At 41.6% G+C, this 23,524-nt stretch overlaps 1 protein-coding gene across 4 annotated transcripts; it reads right to left on the reverse strand.

The window, feature by feature from the left end:
• Positions 1-5,264: 5,264 nt before the first annotated feature.
• Positions 5,265-22,681, reverse strand: PLA2G6 (phospholipase A2 group VI). Of its 4 annotated transcripts, XM_053469921.1 has the most exons (18): positions 22,624-22,681; positions 17,860-18,073; positions 17,525-17,740; positions 16,732-16,915; positions 15,780-15,967; positions 15,417-15,513; positions 14,646-14,828; positions 13,653-13,761; positions 13,106-13,240; positions 11,967-12,057; positions 11,575-11,738; positions 10,862-11,012; positions 10,479-10,615; positions 7,798-7,952; positions 7,485-7,652; positions 6,440-6,513; positions 5,612-5,801; positions 5,265-5,440 (listed from the first exon to the last, which is right to left on the reverse strand). In XM_053469921.1, the coding sequence occupies exons 2-17, from the start codon at positions 18,060-18,062 to the stop codon at positions 5,657-5,659; spliced, it is 2,400 nt and encodes a 799-aa protein (XP_053325896.1). In that variant the 5' UTR covers positions 18,063-18,073; positions 22,624-22,681; the 3' UTR covers positions 5,265-5,440; positions 5,612-5,656. The 4 variants fall into 4 exon arrangements, with proteins under 4 accessions (XP_053325896.1, XP_053325897.1, XP_053325895.1 ...); XM_053469922.1 differs by having other exon boundaries at positions 5,265-5,801; positions 7,581-7,652; XM_053469920.1 differs by having other exon boundaries at positions 5,265-5,801.
• Between the last annotated feature and the right edge of the window lie 843 nt (positions 22,682-23,524).

Consider the following 23,524-nt stretch of genomic DNA (forward strand, 5'->3'; position numbering starts at 1 on the left):
TAAAAAATTCTGTGTTACAACAATATAATAGGCCAGCTCCCTTGCTTTACACACACACACACACTATATATATATATATATACCGATATATATGTATTTTTTTTTAATTTTTTCCAAATACAATTGAATTACCAGAGCATTAAATCCCAGCATATAGCATATCACTAGTTAATAAAATACATTAAACGTCACACACCAAAAAAAATAAACTAAATAATACCCCCTGGTTAAATGTGTGTTTTAGGGAATAACTCATTTTGGACCAAAACAGTAATAGTATGAATAGACACACATATACTGCCTTTACACAAGCCTGAACACAGACACACACATATACTCACATACAGTTGTGGCCAAAAGTTTTGAGAATGACACAAATATTGGTCTTCAGAAAGTTTGCTGCTGCAGTTTTCTTAGATATGCTTTTAGATGCTACTATGGTATTCTGAAGTATAATTACAAGCATTTCTGTCAAAGGCTTTTATTGACAATTACTTTAAGTTTATGCAAAGAGTCAATATTTGCAGTGTTGACCCTTTTTTTTTTTTAAGACCTCTGCAATCCGCCCTGGCATGCTATAAAAGTAAGTAACACACCAACATTGTACAGAAAATGCAATAATAATATTAATATATATTATTAGCTAACAGAAATCACACTCCTATCATGCCCAGGCAACAAGTACATGCTAGAACCTGGGCATGATAGGAATGTGATTACAGCCTCTCTATGCCATGCTATCCTCCCCCACACTTACACATCTATGCTATCACACACACACACTCATTCACAAACATTCAGCATAAACTACAGCATAACACACTCTCAGACATTTACTAATCCACTCTCACTGAATGCTTTCCTACCTTTTCTCTGTCACTTTTTCTCCTCCTCTTCTTTCTTCCCCTTCTTCTTGTGTGTCCTGTCCTTCCGGTGCAGTGAAGGCGGTGGGCGTGGCTTTAGTGTTGTGGGTCGGGATATGACATCAAATCCAGACGCACAGCATCAGTAGCCGCGTGCATCGAAAGGGAGCAGGATCAGAGGTCTGCATTAACAGACCTCCTACTCCCTTGATTGTTTTTAAGCCGGTTAGAGGGAGATCCTTGATCTCCCCAACCGAGCCTGTTCTTCTAGCGCCGGACATTACTGTCCGTCTCTGGAAGGGTGCCGTGCGCACGATTTTCTGACGTGTGGGCTCTCTCTGAAAGCTATGTGCGTGCACACAAGCGCACAGCTTAGAGGGAACACTGCTCTTGAGGATTGATCACAAGTTCTTAATGGGATTAAGGTCTGGGGAGTCTCCTGGCCATGGACCCAAAATGTCGATGTTTTGTTCCCCTCTCTGTGTTAACAAGAGAATCACTGACATGATGTCAGCTGGCCCATGGCTCAAATGCAGTGGAAATGTTTTTGTGGGATTAAGTTCATTTTCATGGCAAAGAGGGACTTTGCAATTGATTACATTTCATCTGACTTGTTTGTGCAGCACATCCCACAAATGCTCTATAGGATTGAGATCTGAGGAATTCTGAGACCAAGTCAATACATTGAACTCATTGTCGTGTTCCTCAAACCATTCCTGAACCATTTTTGCTTTGTGGCAGGGCACATTACCCTGCTGAAAGAGGCCAATGCCATCAGGGAATACTGGGTCCATGAAAGGGTGTGCATGGACTGTAACAATGCTTAGGTAGGTGATACGTGTTAAAGTAACATCCACATGAATGGCAGGACCCAAGGTTTCCCAACAGACCATTGTCCAAAGCATCACACTGCCTCCGCCGGCTTGCCTTCTTCTCATCCTAGTGCATTCTGGTGCCATGTGTTCTCCAGGTAAGTGATGCACCTAGCCATCCATGTCATGTAAATGCAGCTCCATATGTAAGAAATGTGATGCACTGTGTACTCTGACACCTTTCTATCAGAACCAGCATTAACTTTTTCAGCAATTTGAACTACAGTAGATTTGACCACACGGGCCAGCCTTCGCCCTCCACGTGCATCAATGAGCCTTGGCCTCCCTGTCAGTGGTTCACCACTACAGACTGGGAATACCCCACAAGAGCTGTTGTTTTGGAGATCCTTTGACCTATCACAATTTGGCCCTTGTCAAAGTTGCTTAGATCCTTATGCTTGCCCATTTTCCTGCTTCTAACACATCTACTTTGAGGATGAAATAATCACTTGCTGCCGTATATATCTCACCCACTGACAGGTGCCATGCTAACAAGATTATCAGTGTTTTTTTCACTTCACCTGTCAGTGGTTATAATGTTATGGCTTACACATGCCTGCCCACACACACACACACACATATACTGCCCTTACACATGCATGCACGTATATACACACAAACTCATACACTGGCCTAACACATGACTGACCATGCACACAAACACATACACTATCCATACACACACCTGCCCACACACACACACACACTGTCTATACTGCCCTTACACATGCCTGCCCACACACACATATACACTGGCCTTATACACACCTGCCCATACACATGCATTTACACTCCTTATACACACACTTGCCCATACACACACATATACACTGCCCATATATATGTGCATGCCCTTACACATGCCTTCCCATACACACTGACATACACACTGCCCATATATACATGCCTGCCCATATATACATGCCTGCTCATATGCACACTGCCCATGTACACACGCCTGCTCATACGCACACAGCTGCCCATATACACCCATCCACTGTTGCACTATTATTGGACAGTGTTGCACTCAGTGTGACCAACTATTCCTAGAAGTTGTGTCCAAATGTGATGTTCAAATTTGATGTTTTTTTTTTAAGTTTGATGACTTGTATGTGTATTAAGAATGGCTCATTGTCTAGTCTAGTCATTTATATCTGTTTTGTATTTGCTACTGTTGTCAGTGGTTATTAGTCTGGTGACTTTTATCTATGTGCAAACCCTTGCCACTGCAATATTTGTTAATTATATTTGTTTCTGTGTATGTCAATTTTTTCCTCAGAGTTAGGATGGACACCCAGTATCTCCATTACTAATATGAAAAAGCCAACGTACTCTTCGTCACAGAGGTCCTCATACACTTGAGCTAACTAAACAGTAACGCCACCAGGGTTGGAGCACTCAAGATCGTGGACGTTATTGATGTACGCCGCAAGAAAAGGTGAAGTTTCGAAGATGAGGGACTAGAGAAACACCACAGCTTTTGGATGAGCCAGGATGCGAAGCAGGAGAGCCCCTTCCACTTAGGGGGCTCTGCTGCTTCGCATCTCAGATGCCAGGGCTCTGTGCAGTTCCTCAACACCAAACCCATCAAACCATGTCTTTATATACCTTTGCTTTGTGCACAGGAACACAGTCATGCTGAAACAGATACCTTCCCAAACTGGTGCCAGACCATTGGAAGAATTCAATTGTCTAAGATGTCTTTTTATGCTGTAGCACTAACATTACCTTCATTGGAACTTGGGAGCCCGGGTCAAACCATGAAAACAGTCCCAGACCATTATCTCTCCTCCACCAAACTTTACAGTTGGTACTATGCATTAAAGTAGGGAGCGTTATCCTGGCATTCGCCAAACCATCCATCCGACTTCCAGATAGCATTTTACTGCCAATGTTTGTCTATGAAGATGTCTGCCTATGTGCTTGCTTTTATACTCCTGTTAGCAATGGTTGTGGCTGAAACACAATGATAAGGAAGGGTGTCCACATACACTAGATGACCAAAAGTATCTGCCTTTCATTAATTGAGCTGTTTAAACGTTAGGAGTATGCTCATCATACTGCAAATAGTTTGCATTTTAATTTTCAATAACTAGTCAGACACTCTGTGTATGATAAAGTATGAATGTTGCTGGAATCCATGCCTAGCCACAGCTCAGTGGGTCACAGATCTGATTTGAAGGTCCCATTCATCTGTGGAGAGTACACAAACACACACAATACACAGTCTATTTATCCCAAGACATCACTTTTTCAGATAAATTAATGAGGGGAAATATTCCCCAGGGATCATTTGTCTATAACAACAAAGCCATATCAGCCACAAAAGTGTTCTTTTATTAAACATGTTGACAATAGTCTCACTCATCCATTCCATTGTATTACTGGTATATTGGATAACCTAACCACAGTTAAGAGTTGTTATTTTTCCATGGAAACTCAATTAATTTAAATAAAATTACTACACATGCATGGAATTAATTGATACAGCCTAAGCACGTCATATACACACTCTACTGTGGTTGATGTGAAGAATTCATGGATATCCACGTCCCATACTACAGGATCAAAAAGATTCTGCCCAAGCCTGGTCACTTTCTGAGATGTTCTTCCATACAAACAGCAGTGGTAGGCTTTTTCATACTTTAGGACATTAATCCTCTCCTGGATATACAAGGAATTTGTAGAATAGATATAGCACGCACACTCTCATCATGAAATATATTAAATTAACAGTAGAGAGGAGACAAGATAAATAATTGGAACAGCCTCCCATCAGATGTGGTAGAGACTAATACAGTGAGGGAATTCAAACATGCATGGGATAGTCTTTAAATCAGGTAAAACTGTCAGACTAGATTAGTTGAATGGCTGTGGTCAGATTCTATGTAATTGAATGTGAGGACCATCAACCATGAGTGCTTGTTTTAAAGGACAAATCAAACTAAAATTCTTAATTTCCCAACAAAAAAATATATAATGTAACCAACCATGTCTATAACTTGATGGAACCAAAGAAATTTGATAATTAAAAGTAAAATGTTCTCATTTTAAGTAGGCAAGGGGAATTAAGTTTTATCGCTTGTGAAAGTGCAAAGGAAGAATTAGATGATACCAAACATATCATGAGAGCTGTGAAGAAAACATTTTTCAACAGGATAAAAATACTACAGATATATTATGGTTTTTATGTGCTTGACATTTTGTTCTCCACATAAGAAGATGAGTTCATGTGGTCTAAATTCCAAAACAACTCTTCCACAGCATTTTTCACACAGTTGTTACATTATTTTATATATTATTTTACTTTTATACTTAATAATTATACAAAGAGCATTGAAATGGGCAACCAATCTAAAAGTTAAGGTGCTTAGATTGTTTTGTGATTTGTACCATTTTCCCAAAAGAGCTGGTAACACACTACAGAAATACCTTAAAACTTAATATTTTAACAAACTTTAACAAAGTATCATTAAAGCTTGACCACTAATTAGTAGTAGTATCACAGTAAATACAGCAAACCATAACATTATTTGCACCAGAATCACTTTTTATACATAACCGTTAATGTGGAAATACATAGGGAACAAGATACGTCGTTTCCAGTATAGTTTCCCAGGAAATTCCAAGTTATGCTTGCTTTAGGACAGTGTCCAGAGGAGAATGGTTAATGTTCCAGTAGATCATCTGCAGTGCTCTTAATGGCTAAGAGAAGGAATATATAGGATTGCGGTGTACTTTGTTCTTGACTCATTTCAGGCTGCTGTTTGTGAGTCTGCTATTTAAGCAGACGTGTCTGAAAGATGTAAGATATCATCCTACAAAGTGTAAGCCTTGGAGGAGAGAACAACGTAGGGGTTAAAAGGTTTGCTGTACCTTTATCTCTCTGGTGTACACTTTGGATGCACACAGATGCCGTTTTCAAGGTTCCAGTAGTTTCTTTGCCAGCCTTTGCAGGACCTCTCTCTGCTGGTAGATGTATATCTGAGTGTCCCACAGCATGTTAACCAGCACCGCATCACTAACCTCATCCAGCATGACATCCGTTTCTAGTTGTGGGCTGAGCCTGCAAGTAGGTCCATCAAAAGGATACATCATAAAATACAAGTTATATCTAAACAACACCCACAACGATGCTTGAGAAAACTGTTGATTTATGTAAATATAAAATAATGTTGTTATTGGCCCATGCATATTAATTGGATTTTAATTTTTGTTATTATGCAACCAACTGTAGCTTTTATTTCACCAGTAAGCAGAATATGTTGCTGTTTAAAGTCTAGGACTACTAGTAACAGGTCAAATGTTTTGATATTACTTTAGTTGCCCTTCTGATCTCCTCTTTGTGATCAGATTAATTTCCTGCAGGAGCAGATGACAAATATTTCTCTTCCTTTTTCTACTGTATCGTGGCTCACATTTCTTTCTCTCTCTCTCTCTCTCTCTCTCCCTTATCTGCTTTTATTTCATAGCACATGACTAATTTGTGTTGCCCCTTAGAAGTCCCCTGCATATATTTTCTGTCCCCAACATTGACTGTTCTTTTCTTGCCTGCTTCCCGAAGTACTTCCACCATTAATGGTGATTTATGGGTTGCTGGTCCACTAAGCAAGCATATTACAACTAACATCCAAGACTAGTAATATCAAAATACAAATACTATAGCTTTGGCTTTTAGATGTAGTGCTAGGAGCTATGTCTCACCTGAAGTATGAAATGTCTATCATGTCACACCATGCTCTGGCCCTGCTGACAGCCGGCCCATCTGAATCAGTGCACTGAAAAACAAGAGGATGGCATTAAACACAAAGGGTGCTCGGAAGACAACGCAGCAGAGGATCGTACTGTAATGCTTTTATTAGACTTGTGCATTCAGATTCACACAAATTTCATTATCAACAAAATTTCCAAATTAATTTCCAAAAAATAAAAAATAAAGAAACTATAATGAAGCAAAGAGCTCTGAATTTTGTTGTTTCTTTTTACTGTCATGAAAAACCGAATTGTTTCTGGTCCATTTGCACAAATCTAGTTCCTATGACTCTCCATGAACATTTATATTACATGTAAGTATCTGAAGCTCTAATTTTAGACTATGAGATCTTGTTTGGAAAGTCAATTGCGGTAAAACAATCAATAGCATACTGAGAACTGAGAGCAGAAAGGGTCACTTAATGCCTAGTGTTATCAAATAGTAATGGTGGGGTGCACACTGAGATACAAACAACAAATACAACCCTCACATGTCTGTGTGGTATCTGTACCCAGAAAAGTGACAGTACTGGAGAATTTTTGATTCATTTTGGTTCTGCCATAGAATGGTCAGTATCCAGGACATGGAAAGTCACTTGCTCAGTGCAGTGGTGTTCTTGTTCTGTCCCCAAATTCACCAAAGACCACCACATGTGGTTACATACACATCCTTCACAGGACAAGAATACATTTATATCAGAAAAACAGTAAAACTGCACATAGCCAGCGACGTATCTAGGCCTAGACTGACTAAGGGCTGGCAGTCCCTCTGCCACAAAACCGAGGGAGGAAGGGGTTGGTGGCCATCCCAATGTGCACAAGGTAAATACACTACTGCATTTACCCCATAGTTTTAAGGGGACTGGAGCTCACATGCTGTACATAAATGTGTATTGTATTTAGTTAACATATAGCTTCTGCTGGGATCCACACTTTAGTTGGAAACCATATCCAACCATAAAACAAATGGCACTTATATGAAAAGATCTATACATACACAGTCCACCACCATCTTGCCCAACTCCCTTGCTCCAAACACGGTCTTCACCATCTCCCAGGGATTGGATGGTCTAAACACATCGACTGAGCTGACCTGGACTTGAGGAGGCTTTCCAGTGCCCAGCGACACCACCACACTCAGCTTCTTCACTAAGTCACCTTTTCCCTTCAAATATTAAAAAAAAAGAGTGAATGCAAGGATTAGTTAGTTAGAGACTTTGGCTTTGGGAGTCTTTTAGTTGTAAAGCTTTTGACACACTCTAAAGGCTATTGAATTTAAAACGATACATGTACGTGCTATTTAACCTCACCTTGTTCTTCAAGCATGTGTTGTAGTCATGGATTTCAGTCATGGCATCCAACGTGGGATTATTTGAGAGTAGCCCACCATCCAGGAATCGTCCCATGGGGCGAAAGTAGGTTGGCGCAGCGCCGCTGGAACGGGCAGCACGCCACACAAGCTGCTCTGCGGTGGGAAGGAGCGGTAGGGGTATAGCAAGAGAGGGGAGCAGAAAAGGCAATACAAAGAGACAGGGACAAAAGAAGCATCCAATGGACATAATGAGACAGAGAAGAATAACTGATGACAGAAAGATGGAATGCCAATATATGCAAATAGATGTATAACCAATTTGCATAGTAATTCACAGGTCATTAAGCAATACGAAAAGCGAACAAAGCAGTGGAAGACTAGCTACTACAAGTCTGGATGTTTGGATGCTTGAAGGTACTCGGGGTAAGAAGATCAAAGCAATCCTCATATGAAGAGCAGACCACTTCATATAAGGCTTTATTTGATTTTCTATCCTGGACTACCTGCAAGCAACCAAACATCCAGACTTAAAGTACCTACTTACTACTTATGTACCTACATACTTGTAAGTCTAGAACTAAAGTGACGCTATTGTCACCCTACTCTCTTAAATACACTAAAATAATACTGTCCAACGCCTGTCTAAAGATGCAAACCAGACGGGGACACAAGGAGGCGGGGATTAGTGGGAGCCTCCATCCATACCTTCCCAAGGCACCTCCAAGCTCTCTCCTACCTCTCCCTCAACATCTGCTGCTGGAAAGGGGAAATAATTATGTAGGAGTCAATGGTGAACAGTCCTTCACCATTAAGGCTGTCATATAGGACACCGTGGCGTTGTAGCTCCCAGTATGTTCATTTTATAAATAAGAGTGTTGTTAGTTATTTGGGGAAATAATTACTATCATGGTACAACTAAACAAGGAACAATCAACAGGAAAAGCTTATTGGTTTCCATGTCACTTTCTTGACTCCCCACATTTAGTAGCTCACCGCTGAACTACTCTTGGTTGATCAAGATAAAAAATAAAGAAAAAAAAAACTGAAAGTGTTGAAAGTGATTTTGACGCAGTTTAATTGTGGTAATTTCACTACAGTAACCAATGGAATTGTCTAATCAAGAGGAACATTATGTTTGTTAGTATAAGATCCCTTTCTATACGTAACTCCTGAATGCAAAGGAGATTGCCGATATCACATTTGAATCCAATGACGTGTTTCTGCTGATCTCCACATTTAGCACTAGAAATCAGTTTAGTTTCATAAATATGAGCCTTCTGTGTATAAAATGCTCAGCTTCTTAACACGCATCATTTGAGTACCTGTAAGAATAAGCCAATCCAGGCTTTTTATTGTTATTTAACCAACCTATAATATGATTCTAGCTGTGTAACATACCGTATTTATCGGCGTATAACACGCACTGGCGTATAACACGCACCCCCATTTTAACAAGGAAATTTGAGTAAGAAAAAATAATTTTAACTTGGAAGCTATGAACTTAATGTTGGAATAATATTTATTACATTATAACATTTATTATAACATTTATACCACTTATAAGGCAAATATGAAAGAAAAAGCACCTCTTTGAACAAAAAAAACTGAACAAAAAAAACTTCATCAGAATCACTGCTATCTGGGAAACCACACACACACACACACACACACACACACACAGTAAGACACACTCACTCAGACACACACACTAAGACACACACACAGTAAGACACACACACACTCAGACACACACACACTCAGACACACACACTAAGACACACACTTAGACACAGACACAAACAGACTCAGAGACACACACAAACACACTCAGACACACACTCCCTAACCCCCCTTCTCAGGATCTCCCCTCTCCCTCCCTAACCTCCCTTCTCAGGATCTCCTCTCATTCCCTAACCCCCCTTCTCAGGATCTCCCCTCTCCCTCCCTAACCCCCCCCCCCGGTCACTTACCTTCAACTCCTGTGTTGGAAGCGTGAGGCGTTTGTCTCGGGTGCCGGCGCTTCACTGCTGAGCGCCGGCGTCTGACGTCATATGCCGGCGCCCAGCGTGAAGCGCCGGCACCCGAGACAAACGCCTCACGCTTCCGACACAGGAGTTGAAGCGCTGAGGCAGGCGGCGCTGAGGCAGGCAGGCAGGCAGGCGGCGGCGGCAGCGCCGCTGAGGCAGGCAGGCGGCGGCGCCGCTGAGGCAGGCAGGCGGCGGCCACCACCAGCAGAGGAGTCCTGGATTTCTGTCAGTCAGGGGGGCCCGAGAGTTGCCGAGCGGTCGTCTTCAGCAACCGCTCGGCACCCCTTGGGCCCCCCTGACTGGCAGAACTCCAGGGCCCGGTCGCAGTTGCGACCCCGGTAGTTCCGCCACTGGCTCTAGGATTTATCGGCGTATAACACGCAGGTAGGATTTCAGCTTCAAATTTTAGTTAAAAAAGTGCGTGTTATACGCCGATAAATACGGTAATTGCAAATTGGCAATGATCAATTAGCCTGTTAAGCGTAAATTTGGATTAGCCAACACAACGTGCTATTGGAACACAGGAGTGATGGTTGCTGATGATTTCCAATCCAGTTGATGTTATTTTAATGGAGAAGATGTGCTTTTCTTTCAAAAACAAGAACAAGAAGTGACCCCAAACTTCTGAATGGTAGTGTATGTCCATATTTACCTTCTGGTCTCGTTACAGGATGAAAGCTAGCAACCCTCTTAAAGATGGGATCTCGGCCCGTTTCAGGGGGATCGTAATTTCGGAAGAAGTGAAGCTCTGCGGGGTGTCTGTCTGACAAAGTACTCGTCACCATTACCCTAGTCAGATGGACCAAGTGAAAGGCACATAGAAAGTACAGTTATTAATAAACAAAACACATTAATTCAGATCACTTTCAATGTACCTCTGAGAATGACATAGTGCCACAGGCTAGGATTTTTACAGCTAATAACATAATATAGTGCAGAGAATTAGATGCAGAGAAAACATGTGTGTTGCTAAGCTTCATGCAAGTAGCACAAGTTAAATGTTGAAATCTACAAAGATCTAGTTTTCACACTCACTTGGGAGTTGTCACCTCTGACATCTTAGTTTGCTCCCCAAATTCCCTTTTTAGGAACTCCTCCAGGGGGCCAGACTCATAAGGTCTAGAGCCTCGGAACACCTCATTCTTCATACGGAAATACAGGCAGCGCACATACTCCATGGATTTTCCTTGCAAGACCAATGGAAGACAGAAACAAACAGGCATTTATTTCATAGGATTCCATAACGACATACCAGAACACTACGGTAGGACAGATAAGTAAAAACGATGTGAATATCGTGTATATTTCTAAAAATAATCATTGAAAATATTTTATTATATATATAATAATTCATCTTTCCATCATACTGTAAGGTATTTGAAAATATCTAAACTAAATAATTTATTATATTTATTAAGATGGAAGCAGAATATTGAAGTGACCATATATTCAAAGGCATCTAAGATAGGCATGTAAAGGATCTTTCAAATTCATAAGCACGTCAATACATATAAAGAATCAATAATAATAGCAGTGTCCCTGCAGAAATAAGTTAAAAGCACTTAAATATGCAAAATGAGCTGCCAGAAAAAAGTGGCCATCGGCATTTGGTAAACGCTCTGTTTATTAGCAAAACGTGTGTTATCAGCATTAGTGCAAAAAACATTTAAATGTTAATACAACACACATTTTTCATTTTTAAACTGCTTAAGGGTAACAAGGTTATCATATGTGTTTTTCTGTCTCACCGTGTACTATGGCCAGTGCCAGGATACCTCCTGTGCTGGTTCCAGCAACCCAGTCAAAGAGCTCCCTGATGGGACAACCGGCTGCTTTCTCTATGGCAATGAGCAACTGAATCAGAACCAGGCCTCGAATCCCACCACCATCCAAACACAGAAGTCGGTCCCGCCTGGAAAATGTGTCAGAGTTAGTATGAAATCAATCATTATTCTTTGTCAACCAGATCTGTACCCAGCCCCTCTCTATAGATGTAGTCTGCTGGTTCCTCCCTTCTGCTTCTTGTTTAGGGATTATCAAATTGATAATTGATTAAAACCAACTACTATATATATAAATAACACAACCAGGTCAAAACAATTTTAAGACATTACACCACAGTCTGGCAAGTGTAACTTACACTCTCAAGCCATCTTCTTTGAAGTCCACGCTGTCATGGGACACCAACATGCTGCTGAGGGCAGTGGAGATGTAGACAGCATCCTGAAAACCTGAACGACAGACATACACTTACACTGAAAAGTCCACAATACGAGAAATCTGGGACAGTCCCAGGTAAGACAGGGAAAGCAAAAGGAAGAGAGGGTTTTGTATGTCAAGAAAGTAAAGAAAGCAGTTTGATGCGCATTTGGCACATACCAAACCAGGGAATTCACACATTTATTGCAAATGCTAAACACTAACAAGGGAACCCACATATGGGGCAGTATCAAACACCAGCTCCAACAAGGAAAACACACACGCACACACACCACCTTCATTTACATGCCTATGGGAAACTCCATTATACTCTAATAAGCCTTTTTATTTGCAATAGTTGCCCACATTATGCCTTGTATGGCAAAACAGGTATCTTAAGACCTGAGAGTAATATAATTATCATGGTAAGCAATGTATTTAGCTACTGCATTACATATTCCAATTTCAAGTATCAGTGGAAGATACGGAAACAGATACACACACATCCATTTATTAGCACACAAAGAAATTGAAAAAAAAACTTGTCCCAACATCAAAGGCCGAGGAATACAGAGAAGATGCCTGGAAGAAAGGAGCAGTGGTAGGTTACAAAAAGATGGTGTGTACCAAAGAGGTGTAAAGAGGGGACAGGAAAACCTAGAACCAGGAACAGATATCATGGTCACCTATGGGAGCTCATGTCTGTTTGCATTATTTTAATAACTGCAATAGACATAGAGTAGGACACTAAACATTACTGCCATCTGTATGAGGTATGGAGTTATTTAGCAAGTCTGTCTTTCAGACTTATGGAATTGCCAGAAATAGAGCTATTGCACAAACCTTATTAAAATAGCCCCTTTTACAGAACCATTCACAAAACACATGCTAATTGAGTTATCAAAACAGTCTTGGAACATGTGTAGAACAATACAATAATATATTCTGCTGGGTGACTGCTGCCACTCTCTAATTCAGATGCACCATACAAGATGTCTGGATAGGCATCTTCCGAGCTCCCACTGGTGAGATGATCCAAGAAGGATAGATCCTCCTTTTTGAGGAGACAAAGATGGTTACCTATGCCTCTAGATCTGTCCGCTGCGGGTGCTCTGACCGGGGAGGAATCAGCTGATGGGAGCTGGGTGTCGGGGGGGAAACAGCGGTCTGCTCCTACGCTACAAAGCATGCTGAGCATCACCTTGCGGTTGGACCCTTTGAATTTTGCGAGGGGAAGACACACACATTATATACACAGGAGAAGCTACAGAGCATATGCATAAATGATCCAGTTTTCGTCAAGGGAGATATAGCATTACTACGAGGAGCGGCACAAAGAAAAAACCTGTGTGTGATTATTACTAAACGCGATGTGCGTGGAGCGGGCTAGAAAACGATGCTGTGAGTGCACAGATCTGGGATTAGTACCGGACTGCAGAGGCAAAATGACACCTGTTTTGATAAAGGCAGAGTAGTGATTAGTATTTAACGCCCTTGAATAACTGGCAGTGGAAATAAACTTTAATACATGCAGAATATTACACCAGGTAATACACAGAATCTTTCCCTCCCACCAATATCAGCATTGAAGTTCCCCTATCAGCTAATAAGTATATAGGTTTACCACCTTTGCTCGATCTAGCAGCAATAAGTCCGGGTGTTTCCCCAAAGTCATTGGGCTTCTCCACGTCGGCCCCAAAGACCATGAGGGCTTTGATGAGCTCTAGATGGTCCTTCTGTAAAAATACAAATGATCTTTGTTACAATCTACAGGCACGGTTTCCTCAAACAGAGTATCTGTCCACCTAAGGTACTGACTTGGTGTAACACCAGGCGTACGGTAACACTGCTATTAGCTTTAATAAACAGAAGAAGCCAGCATTTGTTGGTTGAAAGGCAAGAGGTCTTCTCTTAATGTGGATACTTTGGACTGTCTCATCATTCAAAGTTTCAGACGTAAAACCCAAATGGTTAGGTTTACCTCACTGCAAATTAATGAGGTGTAATAATCTAACGTACAAGAAGCAGACAGAATGAAGTGCGTGTGCGAAAGCAAAACATTTACCGATGCAAATTTTACTTTTGGGGTATCTGCTTGGAAAAATTGGGCATTTGGGATACTTTTTTTGGAAAACAACAGCAAAACACTGACCAAACTGAAACATCTTATAACTAAAACGCTACCTTGTACTTCATTGCATATTTGTGAAAGTAGTGGAACGACGCTGTCCATTACAAATGGGATTGAGGCAAATTGAACGGATATTTGTGTCCTTTATCTACTCTTAGCAAGGAAAAAATCTCGTCTGTTGGTACATTAATCCCCGTGACTGGGATGATACATTGACCCGACACCTCAAGCCGGGGACATTTCCTAATAGATAAAACCTTTGAGAATATAAATCAGTTTACATTTTAACAGAAGCTTCATAAACAGGAAGATGGCAACATCTCACTTCCTTACATCTATACAGCTATCACCTAATAAGGTAGATTCCGCTTATCTGAACCAGCTAGGGCTTGTTTCCTAGGTCAAGAAACCCAAATAAGAAAACAAGACATTCTGCCACCTGAAATACACGTTTCTTGCCATGGCTCTTCTATTCTAGCGATGCCGTACCTTCATGGCGAGGTGCAGTGGCGTATTACCATGTTCCCCCATGGCATTAGGATCTGCGCCGTGTACCAGAAGGACCATTGCACAGTCAAATCTGTCTCTTTTCACCATAATATGAAGAGGTGTCTCTGACGTCCTACTGAGAGAATTCATATTGCAACCACGCTGTATCAAGAGAACAGCCATCTGCAGATACCAGAAATATAAGGGACACAAGTCATTTTGCTGCGCATGGACACATTTCAAGTTTGTCAGCTGCTGTAAATAAGAAATGGCATACTAATACAGCTCAATGGCTGGATCATTTGAGGGTGCCCTGCTGTCTGCATCTTTGAAGCTCCAATACTCTCTTCTGTGTAAGGCTGATGGGATCAAGGAGAAGCAGCATGGATGCTTTAATAAGACGAATGATGTTTTAAAATTAATTCTAGAGGGAGAGAGTATATACTTGCAATGTGATCAGTATTGCAGGAACCACAATTAGTGGATACAAAAGTGCTGCAAAATAATCAGTACTAGAATCAGCATGATAAAATAATCCGAAATAGGTTTGTTGTTTTTTTTATTTTTATTTTAATATTACTACTATCTGACAGCTTCTGCTGCAACCTAAATGTTTGCGTCACATTTGAGAAGTTGTGAAAACATCTGTGTATGATAAACCAGGCATATGTTTATTTAATAACAGTGTCACATGTCAGTTTTTGGTGCATGTATTGTAAATGTCCTTGAGATTGGAGTAAAAGCAAGTACTGTGTGATGTTGACCAATTACCTCTGCTGACTTTGCCCAGTGTAGAGGGGTTCCTTTATGACGGGGGTCCACAGCATTGGCCTGATTCGCATTGATGTCCAGAATAGCTTCTGCACACCTGCAAATAATGAATTCAAACCACTAACATCATCAAACATTTCATAAATGGTGCGTAGTAATCCATCACTGAGGCTACAGGTAGAAATAATAATACAATAAGCTTGGCACTGAACCCAACCCTGAAGACTACGGAGGACGTGAAAGATTTTTATATGAACTCCAGAACATTGAGATGTGTCGCTCAGTTTCTGCCTTCAGTTTAATTGTGCTACAGCCTTTACAGGGAGTGACAGCTATCGTTTACTTTAAAGAAATAAAACGCACCCCTTCTGTGAGTACTTCATGGCTGTGTGAATGGGGTAACCATCCTTCCCAATTATGTCACAGGAAGCCTGGCAACGCAGAAGAGCAAGCACAGTGTCCACTTTCCCCAGTCTGCAGGCCACGTGTAGTGGGGTTTCCTTGCTGTTATTCAGGTGGGAAACACCCACAGAGGGCACCGAGCACAGGATCTGAGTGGGTAAACAAGAGTGTCAGATGGGAAGCCACTCTAGACAACTACAGAGATTGTTCACGTTACTCTGTCGTCCTAAGAACAAAATTGGTTTAGAGTCATCCGCATGACAGCACATAATACTACAGAGTAAATAGCACGTAAAACACGCATCAGGTTGCAAAGAATTAGATAATCAAACAATAGAGTCAATACAGAGTGTGAAAACAATGAGAAGTTAACAGAGAACCACATACTAAAGGAGAAATCTAGCCACACAGCAGAAAGCAGCATTCGCCCACTCAAAAGAGGGCACAACGAGCCACGGGCCAAACAGTACAGAAAATGATATGGCAATGAGCGGAGTAAGAAAGCAAAGATCAAAACGGGGACCAAGACTGTATGTTAATGACCAAGGGGCAACATTTTTTTTATAAAGAAGGGAACAGAGTTGGAACGACACTAATAAAAGCATATCTAGTGGCAGAATAAAAACCCCAAAACAGCGTAAACACCCACAAACGAAGATAGCTGCTAAAGTTGTAGAATTAATAAATAGTGGAGGTTAAAAGGCAGCGGAAAGGGAATGAGAAATTTAGGCACAGATGCTCATAGCAGGGACCAGGAGGGATGATTGAGCAAACGGTGGCCCTGGGGTAGAAGGATATCTGGAACAAACAGGAGGCATGAGTTACAGACACCAGGTAGCATTACAGACCATGCAGTAACAGCAGAGAAATCAATTCACAGCTGTCACAGATCTGCACATTGAAGCACCCTCACCTCTATAATGCGGGGATTATTCTGATGGGCAGCATAGTGGTAAACAGTATCTCCATTAGAGTCAGCAATGTCTTGCCGGGCATGGCATTCCTCTATCAGTTCCTGCAGACACTCAGCATCTCCCTTCCTACAAGCCAGGTGCAAGGGGGTGCTTCCGCCATCACATTCTGTGCTGTTCACACTCCTGTGAACAAGAAATGTAAATGACTAGATGTAGATACGGCACATTTTCTCTCCACATGTCCCATTCATTGTTATGTGTAATAAGAAAAAAGTATGTACGTTCGTGAGAACCACCATGTTCTCGTGTTTGTGTTATACACTGACACGGAATACCTTTGTGTTTCTAGATATGCATACACTGACAATGACCATGCAGAACCATTTAATAATTATCCCTGGTAATAAATAAAGTAAATAAAGGTATTAGCAGATGTCCTCAGTAACAGCTTCAAGAAGCCTACCTGTGCACCTTCAAGGCTCAGAGGCCCAGCAGTCACTCTTGGTCTGCAGGGTCTATGTTTCCCAGATAAGTATATTATTTGTGTTAAATAATATACGTAACAAGAGCTTAGACCTGGAAGTTATTTCAGGATGTTTAGTTTGTGCCAGTTAGTTTGTTCTATTTGCAACAGGCAAATGAGATGGATTTGATGGTTAGTCCATGTCCTGTCCATGATGATGCTTGTTTCTACATCCTTGTTGTTAGAAGTCGAAATTATTTAATTTCTGTACTAATAATAAATATGCCACATGTTAAAATTAAACAAATTACCAAGTTTGTCAGGCATACCTCAGAATACCATTATGTCTGAAGCTCTCCCGCAAACCAATCTCCACAGCCACGTGTGCCAGGGACCAACTGGGGTGGCTGCGCAAGCAATCGGTAAGTTGCTGCACCGTGTCCAAGCGAAGGCCCTGTCTGGCAGTCTCATAGAACGGACGAAGTTTAACAGCAAGTTCCTGGAATTGCTGCAGAGCCTCCGTTTCCACATCCAACTGAAACAGGCTAAAAGTAAATACATTAATAAAATTAAAAAAGCAGAAAGGAAACTATTTGCTCGTTACGAAACACACTACACTACACACTGTGCTACAGACCTACGTTTTCTAAAACGATACACTTACCGGTAGGCATTCTGGGGAGTATTTGGGTTGAGCAGAAGACAGTCCCATAATCGGGCTGCCTTATACAGCAAAACTCGCCCATCTTCTCTGAGGCAGACACAGCGCGCATACTCTGTCAGGGATACCTCCCGTACCCGGTAGGGGTTCGAGAACAGGTTGCTCACGGCACTGACAGTACTGAAGATTCGTCCAAACAGGTCCATCAATGAAGACTCTGCAATATGGAAACATTTACATTCACATCAGATCATATGGAATGCAGTTTCACAGCTGACACATACATCAAGTGTTCTCCTAAGTGGATAGAGAAGTTTTTTCTAACATTTGTAGTACTTCTCAGACAATTCTGTTTATGTGTTTTTATATCTTTTGAACTAAAGTTAATAAAAATGTAAATGTGTAAAGCTCCTACACGATCGTTGCCGTTATTATTGCATTTGTATATTTTTGCCTGAGAATTGTTTGCTTTTCGGCTTCTCACTAACACACCTTTCTAAAATGTAGTAAATTGATGACGTGTATATTCCATGCTACGCTTTTCCTGGAGAGATTGTCCAAATAATAAATTCAAGAGCTTGTCATCACATGCTATACATAAATCTCAATTTCAAGGCCAGATCACATATATCTATTGATAAACATAGAGTTGTCCTATGATTTAACAACATCAAGTTTATTTTACGCTGTGGGTCTGCTTTAGCTTGCCAAGCAGGATGTACAATTCAACGTGTAAGGAAACTCTCACTGAGTTAACTATACATTATACAGGGCAAGCCAAGCTCCTCCTTCAGCACAATCTCCCTGTGTTTGGAACGTCATAATGTACTCTACACCAAACTCTCCACTTAGTGAATAAAACCCAAAGCCTCTGTGGACCCCAAAGGGAAAAGTTGAGAGCTGTGGTTTAAACGTCTTGACTTCATTATACATAATGAAAGATGTTGTAAGCTTCTGCTGCAGGAATAGCTTGGATGGACCTGTGAGACCTGCCTATTATGAAGTTGACGCTTCAAAGTATAGTGAAGAGAGAGACACAACTCTCCTTTAAAGGCTCTTTTGTTTTGCTGGTTTGCTTAGTAACCACCTACAATGGCTTAGAAACAGGGGATGAGGGGGGATCAGTTCCAGTTTACACCAGATAGCTGGGGTCTTTTCTCTAAAGGGAGAGTTCACAGGAATGTTTATAGAAGGGCTGTGATGTCAACTCTTTTACTTCACTGAGCATTGTTACTTATGCTACAGTTCGTGTTTGTATAATACATAGTTATATCTCACATCCATTGAATTATGCAGGGACAGTTTGTCCCTTTGTAATTAATAACGATGTGATAGATTTGCAATCACAACTCTCCCTTTAGAAAATAAACACAAAAGATCTCTGTACATCCTGCCCGTGCTACAGAACCGAAAATGAGCTTTTTATAATTTGTTTATTAATGTAACTTAAATATTGCAAAGAAAGGTGTGAAACCTGTACGACCGCAGAGGGCGCAACACCCAATAGGGCTCCTCCGTCAGAGGTGTTGGTTGGGACGATAAAAAGACCCCCCCCCTCACCAGCCATCTTTCTGCACGGGCAGTCAGGCAGCCGCTCATGCTCCCTGCTTGTATGCAAAACTCAGAGTATCAGGGGTCACATGACCATACCTGGAAACTCTCCGGGTTTGACCCGGAGAACTCTGGGAGAAGCACCTGAATCCTCTGGGTTGTTGGAGCGGGGTCCTGATAGGCCCCACTTCTGGCCATTTCCCCTTTAAATGGGGGTGTTTCCTGTGATGTCAGTGGGCTGTCCTAGCCGCAGTGGCGTCGCTACAGGGGGGCAAGGGGGGGCAATTGCCCCCCCTAGGTTAATCCTTGCCCCCCCTGTTGCCCCCCTGCCGAATTTGGAATTAAATATTTTTTTAATACGGAGGAGAGAGAGGGTGCGACTCGCGTACGATCGGCAGCCAGGGCAACCGATCTTACGCGGGCCGCACCTCGAGCCCTGCTACTTACCTGTGGGAGGGTCTTCTGTACTGCCTAGAGGAAGCGGAAGCTAGCAGAGAATGCAGAGGGAGGCCGCGCCCCCTGCTGAAGTCTGTGATCGGCATCGAGGAGAAGCAGTGCAGGTAAGGGGGTGGGGAGGGTGTTTGAATGAGTATGCGTGATTGAGGGAATGAATCTGTGAATGAATGAGTATATGAATGAATGAGTGTGTGTGTGATATCATGGATGTGTAAGTGCTGGAACCTAGGCATGATGGGACTTTGATTGTTGTTAGCAATCACACTCCTATCATGCCAAGTCAGCCAGTACATGCTGAAACCTAGCTAGCTGCCCCCTTGTGTATTGATGCTGCCAGCAGTATGGGGTCTACACATCACTTACAGCCACCCTGTACCATCATGTACTGGCTGACCTGGCATGATAGGAGTGTGATTGCTAACAGCAATCACAGCAAGCACAGTCCCATCATGCCTAGGTACCAGCATTTACTGGTTGCCTGGGTATGATAGGAGTGTGATTGCTGTGTGGGCAGTGTGGACGCAACCTGTGATCTATGCCTGTAATTCAGGGGGTTTTAAATATACCTTTTAATTACGTGTTTTTATGTGAATTCCAATTGATCTATACCAGCAAAGCTGGGTTTTTGCGTTATTCTGTAGAGCCATATCTATATATTTCTATACATTATTTATGTATACCTGCAAATACAGTGTTTGTATGTCTTATTCAGTTGATTAATACCTGCAATGCTGTTTCCATGTATTTATTTGATCTATACATGCAATGCTACGTTTCATATACTATTGTATACCTGCAAATACAGGATTTGTATGTCTGATTCTGTTTATTTGATATATACCTTCAGTGCTGAGATCACAAGTGAATATCAGTTGATCTATACATGTAAAGCTTGGTTTGTGTGTTAATGTGTTGATCTATACCTGCTATCGGCAACTGGGGCTAATATTAATATATATGGGCAGCAGGGGCATCAATACACAAGGGGCAAAAACACAAGGGGGGTATAAACGACAATGCACCGTGAAAAATCCTTCCTGATGTAGACGTCTGTGACGTAGATTGTGTCCTGCTGTTTGTGTGTTTTTAGTTATCAGTGTGGCAGAGCCTGTCCTCGGGTGTGTGTATAGGTGTTGGTGTGGCAGAGCCTGTCCTGGTGTGTGTTTGGGTGTCAGTGTGTCAGAGCCTGTCCTGGTGTGTGTGTGTGTTTGGATGTGGGTGTGGCAGAGCCTGTCCTGATGTGTGTGGGTGTCTGTGTGGCAGAGCCTGTCCTGGTGTGTGTGTGTGTGTGTTTGGTTGTCGGTGTGGCAGAGCCTGTCCTGATGTGTGTGTCTGGGTGTTGGTGTGACAGAGCCTGTGTTGGTGTGTGTGTTTGGTCATCTGTTTCCTGGCACCTAACTTACAGTAGGAATTATTTAATTTATATTTATCCAGAGATAAAATGCCCTCCTGAAGTTGTAGTGACTTCAGGGGACAAAACGTTCAAGGCCCTGAAGTCATTTAGTGGAAAAGTTATTTATTGTGTTATAATATTTATTTCAAGGATTAGTCGCACTCAATTGTGGCTTCAGGCTTCCCATGTTGAATGATCAAGTATTATTTTATCCCAATAACAAAAGTATAATTCCATAGCACATCACTTTTGGAAATTATGAATGCCCCCCCAGTTTGACTGTGGTATCTTGTGTGCCCCCCTTATGTATTGTTTCTAAAGTTGCCACTGCCTAGCCGCCTCCCGCACGAGTAGGCTCTGGCTACCCGGAGCTCAAAAGTTCCCAGGTACGCATATGACCTCCCGGTACCAACACCTGAAATTCTGCAGCGTGGGTGCAATATGGGTGTTGGGCAAGTTCTGTGCATTCAAGTTGGGTGCCAGGGCTGGCCTTTGGTGTGAGCAACCTGTGATCTATGCCTGCAATTTAGGGTTTTCATGCATTACTTATTTGATCTATACCATCAATGCTGAGTTTGCATGCGATTTTTCAGTTGCTCTATACCTGCAATGCTATGTTACCAAGTTTTGTTTATTTACTCTATAGTAGCAAATACAGGGTTTGTGTATCTTATTCATTTGATCTATACCTGCAATGTTATGTTTCCAGGTTTCCATGTGTTTTTTTATTTGATCTATAACGGAAGAAGGCTTGCTCGTGTTGAGTAGTTGATCTATACCTGCGTTACAGGGTTTGTATGTATTATTCATTTGATCAGTGTGGGATTTAGTTAAGGTCTATGTTATTAGGCAGTTTATAGATACCTGTATTGAAATCCCATATGGTTTCTCTATTTTTGCTTAGGGATACCATTTTTTACTTTGCTGCACAATGCCTTGAACTGGCCTAACAGTATGTCAGTGCATGACCTGCGCTCATCTATTTATATTGCCCTGTGTCGTAATCTGCATTCCCTGCACTTTTTAGCAGTATGGGACAAAAAGACTCTGGGGGTGATTGAGCCCCAGGCCTGGGTAACTGCATTCAGAATAATACAGTATTATCATTAACTTGTACCATTATCCTTAACTCTTATCAAATATTTAAATAAAATAAATAATTATAACACCAAGTGTACATCACCTGCACACAACGAGAACAATACTATGATTTGGTCATTTAAAAATGAATTTAAATGTTTAAGAATAATAAGATATTTAAACCATTCGATCGTTACGAGCCCTCGGTACTATTCACACAGAATGCTATTATAAAGCCACTGTCACCTTAACTAATCAAATCGTCGGTTCTAGACGCCCTCACTCACCTAGTTCAGACACTCACTTCCGCGTTGTCTTGACGTTTAAAATGCCAATGGTGCAGATAGCCAATTGCGGCATCCCGAATACGATTCGGCCACAGGACTCGCCAATCACTGTAAGGGGAAGGCGGGATTTCTGTGTTTCGAACCAATAAGAATTATAGCGTTGTAGAAGCCATGTTGGTTGTGGCAAATTATACAGCGCAACGATTCTCTGACGAATCTTAGAAAAAGAAGCCGTGTTACTGTGGTTAACGTCTACTGCTGGCGCCATGATGGTTGTGGCAAGGCGCATTTGCAACTACGATTTGAAAGAGCAGAACGCCTTTTGTCTACTCAAAAAAATATATATATAATTAATTTGAAGCAAACGTGCCCTAGGATTTGTATACATGAAAAGGTCTATCATTGTCACCATTAAAATTATGGTTAAATGATAAGGCAGGTTGTGAGGCAAGTAGTATACTTAGCAGGTTAATAAACAATATGGGCACTAACTGTAAACTGACCATATTGTATCTGGCAGAGTGAAATGTATCCAATAAAACAAATGTCATCATAAATAAACACTACTTTTCTATTACACTCAATATCATTGATATTATTTTTAAGAGTTGTACTTGCTTATCGCTTTTATGCTTCATAGTTATTAAGTAATGGTGCTAGGCTACCCACGTGATTAATCAGAGGGGTGATGAAACAAATACCGGGGTTTTTTTTAGTGCCACCAGGGCTGGACATGGGGTTAAAATGGAGCCTGGCACTTAATCTTGCAGCATGTGGATGCGGGTATCCTGCCGGCAGCTGCGTGCCGAAGCACCAGTATGCTGCCTGAGTGGTGGTACGGTTAGGGCTGCGGTGTTACCAGCTCACCGGACGTTTGCCAGATGGCCAGTCTGGGCCTGAA

This window comes from Spea bombifrons, chromosome 6, assembly GCF_027358695.1.
Source record: "Spea bombifrons isolate aSpeBom1 chromosome 6, aSpeBom1.2.pri, whole genome shotgun sequence".
Lineage (NCBI taxonomy): Eukaryota > Metazoa > Chordata > Amphibia > Anura > Pelobatidae > Spea > Spea bombifrons.